At 55.5% G+C, this 10,274-nt stretch overlaps 2 protein-coding genes across 2 annotated transcripts; one reads left to right on the top strand and one right to left on the bottom strand.

Annotated features, from left to right (window-relative positions):
* Positions 1 to 1,717: 1,717 nt before the first annotated feature.
* On the bottom strand, positions 1,718 to 4,317 carry BO86DRAFT_451397 (uncharacterized protein). The gene is made up of 3 exons (XM_025676856.1): positions 4,142 to 4,317; positions 3,803 to 4,066; positions 1,718 to 3,716 (listed from the first exon to the last, which is right to left on the bottom strand). Exons 1-3 carry the CDS (start codon positions 4,175 to 4,177, stop codon positions 1,950 to 1,952), a joined length of 2,067 nt encoding a protein of 688 aa, XP_025522777.1. The 5' UTR covers positions 4,178 to 4,317; the 3' UTR covers positions 1,718 to 1,949.
* Positions 4,318 to 5,357: 1,040 nt separating this feature from the next.
* Positions 5,358 to 9,505, top strand: BO86DRAFT_422842 (putative MFS transporter; the record flags this gene model as incomplete). The annotated part of the gene is made up of 7 exons (XM_025675366.1): positions 5,358 to 5,586; positions 5,687 to 5,720; positions 5,775 to 5,939; positions 5,999 to 6,470; positions 6,525 to 6,852; positions 6,909 to 7,218; positions 7,849 to 9,505. The coding sequence occupies 7 exons, from the start codon at positions 5,358 to 5,360 to the stop codon at positions 9,503 to 9,505; spliced, it is 3,195 nt and encodes a 1,064-aa protein (XP_025522776.1).
* Between the last annotated feature and the right edge of the window lie 769 nt (positions 9,506 to 10,274).

The following is a 10,274-nucleotide window of genomic DNA, read 5'->3' as shown; positions in this document are numbered from 1 at the left end:
CTGAGATCAGGGGAGTTGAGTGGATCATGTGCTTGTACTCGTACATAGTGCATAGTACTCAGAACTGAACCTCAAACATGACAAACATACACCAACAGACAACCAACAAGGACCCCTTTCAATCACAATACACAAAACAACATACCCAAAGACCAAGCCAAATCCAACCAACCGACAATAAACACACACACACACACACACACACACACACACACACACACACACACACACAATCTGCCTAGAATCTCAACAATCACAAACGCAGCCAAACCCCATCCCTACACTCCGATACCTATCCCGTCCATTCTCAAACCCCCGGATCTAACAACGAGCAGGAATATACTCCACCTCCACCTCCACACAACCCACTTCAGATTCCCTCTCCCTCTCCACCTCCCAAACCCGGCCTGCACAGCGCCCCCATCGACTCACAACAAGACACTCCTCCGGCTCCACGATCTCAACGCATTCCACCGCAGCCGCCGGGATACACCGATACGCGCGACGCACATCCACCCACGCCGGCCGCGGCCGTTCCACATCCACCCGGATCGGAATCAGAGATTCCTCGACGGTCCGGCACCGGCTTCGGCGGACGGTCGTGTAGGAGGGGGCGGGATGACGACGACGACGACGACGACGCGGGGAGTAGCACCGCGGTGGGGGGCGGATGGGGCTGCTGCTGCTGCTGCTGCTGCTGCTGCTGCTACCACTGCACCCGCGACGAGAGCAACTGCGGCTGCGGCCGCGGCTGCAGCTGCGGTATTCGCGGAAGCAGACGCTGCATGTCTCTTCGGTGCAGTCTGTGAAGCACATCGCGTTGCTGTATATCGTAGCCTGGGTATCGTACAGCGTATAGAAAGCGCACGAGCTAGACACGAGAACAGATCTGGATGAAGGGCCAAGAGCAAGAGGGAGAGTATGCGGTTGCTGCGCTAACCCCGGGGGACTGTTGAATGGTACTCGACCTTATGGACTTCAACAATTCAGCCTTAGAACTTCATACTGAATGACCTCAAATTTGGGGGAATCCAGATACCCGTCTATTTCAGATTCAGTGGCACAGCCCGCACTCGGAGGTGGAGTTTGAGAGAGAGTCCATGGGGATCATTTCTCTTAAGACAGGCATACAGTTCCCAAAAATCACTAGAGAGGTGGGTTTTGAGCGAGTGATGGGAAGTTGTTTGATCCTATTCTGCGTGCCTCCGGGAACGGGATCACTTGACCCCCTCTCCCCCCCCCCATGGCGCATCTAATGCGGGTGATCGGCCCCGGTGATAGGGTGATGGGGTTCTTAACCATCCATTTCTCGGGCTCAATATGATTCAAAAGGGGTGTGTTTGTGTGTCTGTTCTTCTGATGTTGGGTTATGACTGACAGGGGACCTAAATTGAGCGTCGGTGGGTGGCGATGTGGCGATGTGACGGACTGGCCTGCCGTGCCCTAAGATTGGGGGTGTCTTGAGGTGGAATAACCACCTCGCTTGAACGGGCATGGGGGCTGTTTTGCTACTGGATGAATCTCTGGCAGTCTGCTGATGTTGTGAGAGTATGGAATGGCTGTTGAGGGGGCATACAATAGTAATACTATCCCGCGATACAACAGTAATACAATCCAGGGATACTAGGAGAAGTCCCAGCATAAGCTTCTGTAAGATACCGCAGAGATTGCCCAGATCATGAATATGAAATGAAATTATAAGTAGATTTGAAACCCTGTCACCTGATTGATTCGAATCCAGGAGAAAATAGCAAGATGGCTTACTCCTATCTCTACACTGGTCTCCACCTCGACCTATACCGGACAGCGCTGCGAAGGCCGGAAGACGACCGAAAGAAACAAATTTAGCGCCAAACCAAGTGGTTGAATATCATACCATCAACACCGCACCGAATCATTACAAGACATCTAGAACTATCCCGAAACACCCACGTCGGCAGCCGTCTCTCTTACGACATGTCGTCAGCATCGTGATGGTGGGTATTTTCATTATCCGACGCATGGAAAGCGTCTCCGAAGGCCGAGTTCTCCAGGTCGGGAAGGTCAAGGCCATCATTCTGCTCGGTGTATGCGGCGAGTGCGTCGCCAGCGCTGTCCATGTTGGTGAAGTCAAAGTTGGCACCATCCAGACCATTGTCCCCGGTACTGCCTGCGTTGCCGGGGGTCAATCCTTGGAGGCCGCTGCCCGGGGTATCGACACCAGGTAAAGAGCTATCGCCAGGTACAGGCTGGTCCTTCTTCTCTTCGTTGACCATCACCCAGTCTCCAGTCTCCCCGGCGGCACTCGCAGGTTGCTGGTCGCCCATATCCATTTCGATATCCAAAGAGGCAGACGGGCCCTGCTGAGGGACGTGCGCTGCCGGTCGAGGCTGTTGTGGGACTGCCCCACCCGCTCCAGCTGCGCCGGCCGGGTTAGGAACATGTGCTGGCCCAGTCTGGCCGGCATCCTGGATTGTTGACTCGCCTGCGGCGGTTCCCGGTGAGCCCAGCTGATCCAAGAAGTGGCTGTCGGCATTCTCCATGTCAATGTCACCCTCAGGTTGAGACTCAGGCTTCTGCTCTGGTTCGATTTTCTCGAGCAGACCACCTTTCTGCACACAAGAGACTCGAGGCTCCGGTACAATCTGCCTCTGCCACACCTTCTCCACATCCCGCACAATATCGTCCACTTTGTACTTGGCCGGGTTCTCAACGTGAGCCGCCTGCGAGTCATCTTCTTCCGAGGGAAGCACCAGGCGACCTTCCAATCTCCATGGCTCCGAGCCTGTCTCTGCGGGATCCGCTGCGGCTTCCCGGAGTCGGAGTTCTGCGTCCTTGAGTAGAGAGGTGCGGTTGAACTTCTCCATTCGACGTGCGTGACGCTTCTTTAGCTTCTCGATCTCAGCAGTCATATCAGCGACCTTCTTAGCAACCCGATCAGCGAACTCCTCGGCCTTGGCGGGTTCCAACTTCTCCGCCTGCGAGGGGGCGGTGGCGTCTTTTGATTCCCCGTTTGCAGGTCCTACTGGTGCGTCGAAAAAGCCGGCCGTCAATGATTCGAGTGCACCTTTCCGGCCCAGGCCCAGAGAGACGGGTGTGATTTGACTGATGGCATATGGCGAAGCGAATATCTCCTCCATCCACTCATGATGTTGCGTGTAGCGCACTTTACTGATCTCGCGAGGTGTGAGGAGATCCATGGTATCCCCGGTTGAGACATCTTCGTCCTCCAGGGCAAAATCCGTGGTGGCAGCGTTCACCGCGGTGGAGGAAGCGCGATGCCCGCGGGCGGCCTTGGCCGGCGGGGCAGCGGCGGGAGGTGGCACGCCTGGTCCGGGAGGAGGGTAGAAGGGTTGACGTCCGACCATGGCACTCGGGTAAGCTCCGGGCATCTGCGGAAAGCCCTGAGGCGCCATGTGTGGGGGGAAGTTGATGGCGGGCCAGTTGTTCCGATCGTGCAGCATGAAGTCCTTGCGGGCAAGCTGGCCTTGGCTCTGCAAGAAGCGCCGCTGAGCTAGCATGTTCTGCACTTGAGGTATGACGGGAATCCGGCTCGCAGGGATATGGTCTTGAGGAGGCGCTCTCGTGTAGTGGACGATCCACAAGGCGGGATCGGGGTTGGGCAGGTTGGGGTTGGGAACCTTCGGTGGTAGCAGACGATACCGGCGACGGCAGTGGATTGCCACGGATTCGTTCGGAGGGTGATATCCGCTACGGTGTAGCCACATCTCTACTGTCTGTTGTGTTCTCCTGTTAGTGACCAATATGTCTGCGCGCAGGGCAGCCGCAGGGAAAGGGTTGGAGAGGAGTGACGTTGACGTACGTAGCCGCGAGCATCAAAGGTGAACGCCTGTTCGACATCGGCCCAAACATATCCATCACTAGCGAAATTGGTTCCGAGTTGGTTGAGGGGCTGCCATGTAAGCATAACCGACCCATCTTGAGGCGCATCGAGGAAGGTCCAGTGCATCGGTTGCTGTTCGCGCACAACCTTGGCTGCGCCGAGCAGGTATTCGACAACAGTGTCTGTAGGCATCATATGCATCAAAGGGTAGCGTTGCCGCGACACCAGATGCATATGCGGCAGCTGAAATGGTCAACATGATGTCGAATTAGTGCTCAAGCTCCATACTGGTTCACTTCATTCGAAGGATTAACGTACCAGCTGCGCGGGAACACGGGTCGCCGGGTCGTCCATCTTGACTGAGAAGCCTCAATGGCGGAGGATCGCAAGCACTAAGTCTGTCGCAAAATGATAAGAGGGAGTGATTGACAGTTTAGACACAGAAGATTGAGAAGCAAGACAGCCTGTCAGCGATCACCCAGCACCGTATACTGAGCAAAGACAGCGAATCCTTAACGCGACGCGGAAATTTGAGGTTCCTTACCGGTTCAGTTGGCGCGGTACGGGAGTCCATAGAAGCCTGAAGCATATTTTTACACCTTACACCTCAGGCACCAAAAAATTACCCGATCGGGTCTAGTGTCGGGGTCGGAGCGCTTTTACTCTTTCCAGCTGGAGATCGTCTCACTCCCCGCAATTTGGCTTGCTGGATCTACAGTTTACATCCTCGACTCGCTTACCCACCCACCCCAATGACCCAACGATGTGGGAACTCGCACGGGCTGATCTTTGCTATGCTTTTTACGGGTACTCTTACAAACGGCAGGGGTCTCTTTCAGACTTCTAGTCAAACGTGCTTCACTGTTTGCTCGTTACTGCTGGGAGAGGCATGCATCAGAATGCGCAAGGGGGATGAAACAAATCAGACTGGGATATCCAACCTCTTTCACCTCGGCTATCGTCCAATGCTATCACTCAGTCTCTGACCAAGCCTTGCGCCTGCTCGGATGGTTTCGTCTCAAGCTTTGGCCCGCCACCCATGAACCGATGGGTTTGTCTCCGCAATTGGGTGTGCGAAAGCATGTCATCATATTTCCGAGGAGCAAGCCCCATGCGTCCATTCTGCCAGTTTCCTGCACATTCAGCATAGTGTATCTTTCACTCTCTCGGATGATTGGGCGTGAGCTCTGTCCCACGTATCACACGGAGCTCTCTTAGAAAGTGACCTCAATCGGCTCGGCTTGACAGTCCACTCATCGCCCGCGCCCCCTCCCTCGTTTTCTCAAACTTTCACGTCACCCCTCGCTAGCTGGACGTCTAAACTGTGTTAGTCGGGAGAACCTCACAGGTCAGGCTGGTAGCTCATTGTCCAATCGTCTAACTCCGTGCCAAACCATAAACAGCGTAAAGGTTTTGGTGTGGACGCGTTCATAAAGCAGTGACCCCCCTCTCAACAAGAGAGAAGTCACAATTACATCCCTGTTGCTGTCATCAAACTCCTGTTACTCCTTATTGCGACACTTTACAGTCGACCATGGGGTTGTTTGGGAAGAAAGACATCCCTAGCAGTCCTGCTGAGGACGTCGACGCCATCGTCGAGGCTCCGAGTCACGATGCGGAGAAGCAGCAGCCCATGCACAAGGAAGAAACCCACACCGCACTCCCGCAGATGCCTCAAGCTGCAATGTCGATAGATCCTGCATTGGAAGCTCGAGTGCTGAGAAAGTTGGACCTCAGAGTTCCGACCTTGTTAGGATTTCTTTGTATGCGCGTCCTGTCTAATTCATCTCCTGCACGATTGCACATCTTTGCTCTTCATATTAGTACAATCGAGTTCTTATCTGACTTGAAGGCTTCGCACAGATCTCTTATCGCTGCTCGACAGGAGCAACATTGGGTAGGCTTAATCGCACAATATTCAATAGTTCCCCTTGGTCTAACGAGCAAACAGGAATGCAAAAATTGCGGGAATGGAAGAGGATCTCAACCTTACGGGAAATCGATACTCATGGCTGTTAACGATCTTCTACATCTCATATACTCTTTTTGAGTTCCTGGCATTGATGTGGAAGATCATGCCTCCGCACAGATGGGCAGCTATCACCGTCTTGAGTTGGTATGTTCAGACTTGACTTATACCTCCCATGTGTTGAGTCATAGCCTTATGTTGTATAGGGGTATTGTGGCAACTTGTCAGGCGGCAGTGCAGAATTGGGGAGGGTTGATGGCCCTGCGATTTCTGTTGGGCATGTCGGAAGCTGCCTTTGGCCCAGGAAGTCCGTACCTGCTATCATTCTTTTATCGACGCCATGAGTTAGGACTTCGATGTGGCATGTTTCTGTCGGCAGCCCCTCTGGCAAACACCTTTGCCGGCGCTCTCGCTTATGGTATCACCTCCGGCCATGCTAGGATAGCGAATTGGCGGCTGCTGTTCCTGGTAGAAGGGAGCCCGTCACTCTTGGCTGCCATTCTGGCTTGGTTTTACCTGCCAGATCACCCGTCGTCCGCACGTTTCCTGACCGAAGAAGAGAAAGAGGTTACCCGAGCCAGATCTCTTCGACGGAGTGGTGAGAGCGAGCGAGTTAGTGGGATCGACTGGAAAGAATTGGGCCATACTTTGCTGGATACGAAGGCGTGGATTTTGGCAGTATGTCCCAGATTAGCCGCCTTTGCCTGAGGTTTATGCTGACAACAGTTCCAGTTTATGTACTTCAGCTGCAACGTGAGCTTCTCATCGCTGCCCGTCTTCTTGCCAACGATCCTGGAAGATATGGGTTTTACTTCAATCAACGCTCAGGGCCTGACGGCACCACCATTCTTTGCGTCCTTCCTCGTCACGATCGCCACGACATGGGTTGCCGATCGGATTCAGCAGCGGGGCCTGGTGATTGCTTGTGCCTCCCTAGTCGGTGCCGTTGGCTATGTATTACTTGCGGCTTGCGATTCTGTTGGGGTTCGCTACCTTGGCGTGTTCCTTGCCGCCATCGGGGTGTTCCCGTCTATCGCCAACATTCTTCCTTGGGCTCTGAGTACGTCTGACTGATCCTCGCAAGTAATATTTCATGCACTAATATGGCTTCTGTAGACAACCAAGGCTCGGATAGCCGGAGAGGCATGGGCATTGTCATTCTGAACGTCATCGGCCAGTGTGGTCCGTTTCTGGGGACCAACGTTTTTCCATCCAGCGATTCACCTCGCTTCACTCGCGGGTTGTCTATCTGCGCCGCGTTCATGTTCTTTAACACGATTCTTGCCCTGTCTTTGCGAGTTCTTCTGGCCTGGGAGAATCGCCGCCTCGATAAGCGGTATGGCGCAGTCGCGGAATGGACAGCTGAGGCTAAGGATGAGACCGCTGTGGGGGAGGAGAATTACGGGGCAGGCTTCCGATATGTGTTGTAGGTTGTGGTGTTCCTTTAGCATGCGTGGTTCTGCTTTTTGTTGCGGTAATGAAGTCATGCTCGTTGACGAAATAGAAGTATGCTGGGCTTAAAATTTAGAAGGCAATTGCATGGTGTTGAGATTGTTGGTGAAACTGATTGTAGGTGCATGTTTGCGGTGATCACCGCCGTGGAGGGGTAGTAACTAATCAGTAGCATAGTCTCCACCTCCGCGGGAATATATCTCGGCTACGTCAACCCAATCGTCAACACAACACCAGCATCTCGCCTCGCTTCTATTGCCTACTCTTTATATTACCCTTTGAAGCCTTACTGCTGAGAGCATAGCCGACTACAGAATCTACTCTTACCCTAAGCTAGCAGCCTCATAGTCAAGCTAGTCGCACACACCCAAACCATGCGATTAAGGTCGTGACTCTCGCAGCACCTACCGTGTTGACCTCACATTTGACATCATTCCAGTCCGGACCCCATCATGACCGAACCATCAACCACAAGCCTCAATCTCTACGGGATCGTGGATATGGGAAGGTGAGTCAGTCCTCTACACTTCACAGCTCCATCAACTACACCCTCAAACCCCTACAACTCGATCAAACAAAAGCACTAAGCCAACCCAACCCACAGCAATGGCATCCGCTTCTCAATCACCGACCTCTCCCCCCCGACCGCGAGAATCATGCCCATTGTCTACCAATCCCGAGCTGGCATCTCCCTGTACGATGCCCAGTTCTCCCGAGCCACGGGCACGCGGGGCCCGATCCCGGAGGTGATCATCGACCAAGTAGTCGACCACCTGCGACACTTCCAGTCGACCTGCACCGACTTCAACGTGCCGGACACCAACATCCACGTGCTGGCTACGGAGGCGACGCGGACGGCCCCGAACTCGGCGGAGTTCCGCGCCGCGATCCGCGCGCACACCGGCTGGGAGGTGCGCCTGCTCTCCAAGGAGGAGGAAGGGCGGATCGGCGCCCTGGGGATCGCGAGCAGTTCCGCGTCGGTGGCAGGGATCGCGATGGATCTGGGCGGGGGCAGTACGCAAATCACCTGGGTGGTGGAGGAGGGCGGGGAGGTGCGGACGAGTCCGCGGGGCTCGTTCAGTTTTCCCTACGGCGCCGCGGCGCTGGGCCGGTTGCTGGAGGAGGCAGATACCAAATCAACAAACGCTGTGACGGAGCTCAAGGCGGAGATGACCCGCCAGTTCCAGACGGCGTACCGCGAGCTCGCGGTGCCGGAATCCCTGCTGCGCCAGACCCCACCCCTCAGTCTGTATCTCTGCGGCGGCGGGTTCCGCGGCTGGGGGTACGTGCTCATGAAGACTTACGCCCAAAAGCAGAGCGAGGCGTACCCGATCCCCATCATCAACGGGTTCCGGGTCCCGCGGGCCGAGTTCCACGACACCGCGGCGGTGCTGGAGGAAGTCGCCGACCAAAACCCGGCCGCCACCAAGGTCTACGGCGTCTCGCGGCGCCGCGCCGCGCAGATCCCCGCCGTCGCCTTCTTGGTGAACGTCATCATGGCCGCGCTGCCGGAGACCGTCGTCACGCACATCCAGTTCTGCCAGGGCGGCGTCCGCGAGGGCTTCCTATACGACCGGCTCCCGCGGCCGGTCCGCGCGCAGGACCCCCTGCTCGCCGCGACGCGGCCGTATGCGCCGCCCTCGGCGGAGGGAATGCGCGCGCTCCTGCGGGCGGCGCTGCCAGACACCCCGTCGCCGCGGGCCTCGTTCCAGATCCCGCGGTCGTTCCTCGCGACAAATCTGCTGGCCGCGCTGGCGAACGTGCTGTTTGCGCATGCGACGGTGCCCCGCGAGTCGCGGGCCGCCGCCGCGCTGCATAGCACGGCGACGGGGATCCTGGCGTCCACCAACTGTCTGTCGCACGTCGAGCGGGCGCTGATCGCGCTGGTGCTCTGCGAGCGCTGGGACGGGGACCTTGCCCCGATCGATGAGGGGTACCATCGGCAGCTGGTCCGGTGCGTGTCGAGCGAGGAGGCCTGGTGGTGTCGGTACCTGGGGCGCGTGGCAGCCATGGTCGGGGATGTGTATCCTGCGGGCCGGGAGTTCGAGGGGCGTTGGAGGGTGCGATTCGAGACGGAGTGGCGCGCGGTCGAGAAGAAGGAGGTGCGCGATGTGCTGCACCTGAAGGTGAAGCGTGGGGACGCTGTCCCGTCCATGCTACATGAGATACTGACGGGAAGGGCGGACGGCCTGGAGAAGGTGGGCAAGAAGAAGAATTGGGTGAAGGATCGGGGGGTGAAGGTCAAGGTCACTATCGTGTAGTTTGGGATTCTACGGATGAAAGGCTTACCAGCCAGCCAGCCAGCTGCCTCGTTGCTACGAAGCCATATGTGCCCTGATCAACCTCTCTCTACAGGTTGACTCGAGGTGCATCTCAGGCATACCGCCCACAGTTTGATAGACGAATCTCCCCCGAGTTTGATATATGGAGTCTGAGGTTACGTAGCGAGCAATGACCCTTAACCAGACAGCGAAACCGAGCCTGGTTGGCCACCGAACTCAGACCCCAAGCCTTGTCATGCAGGAAACAGGATGAAACGCCATCCATCTACTAGCGATCGCAGCACACAGATTGCAACCATCGATTATGCATGAAGAAAAAAAAAACAAGACACAGAGAAACCAGCCATATGAGAGACTTGAGAATAGTGATGGTATTGCATCGCCAGATCAAAAAGTCCGAATAAATATCGTCCTTCCTGCTACCACAGAAGAAAAAAACACCGTCTTTCACTCGCTTTCCCCCACGTCAAGAAAATCCGTAAAGGCGAAAAATCCGTCGTAAAAGTTGGGGAGGGAACCGTGTTTTAATCCTCTTTGATCGAAAAGGCAAGGGGAAATGTTGCCGCTTCCGATCGCAAATAGCGCATCACCAAAATCCTCCAGCCTCTCTTCGCTCCATCATTTCACGCCACCTTGAAAACCCGGGGGAATCGTCGTTTTGCCTTTCAAAGAAAAAGGGGGTCATCGGAATCTCAAATTCGATCGATCACAAAGAAAGAGGAATTTTCTTGTTTCGTTGGGAAGATGA

This window comes from Aspergillus japonicus, assembly GCF_003184785.1.
Source record: "Aspergillus japonicus CBS 114.51 unplaced genomic scaffold BO86scaffold_87, whole genome shotgun sequence".
NCBI classification, from domain to species: domain Eukaryota; kingdom Fungi; phylum Ascomycota; class Eurotiomycetes; order Eurotiales; family Aspergillaceae; genus Aspergillus; species Aspergillus japonicus.
Note: the sequence above shows the minus strand (reverse complement) of the source record. Positions and strands in the feature narration are given on the sequence as shown.

Coding starts and splice junctions, on each gene's coding strand:
- BO86DRAFT_451397 (XM_025676856.1), bottom strand. CDS start 4,177: ATGGACGACCCGGCGACCCGTGTTCCCGCGCAGCTG. Junction 4,067..4,141: donor CCCGTGTTCCCGCGCAGCTG/GTACGTTAATCC, acceptor TGACCATTTCAG/CTGCCGCATATGCATCTGGT. Junction 3,717..3,802: donor CCTTTGATGCTCGCGGCTAC/GTACGTCAACGT, acceptor AGAACACAACAG/ACAGTAGAGATGTGGCTACA.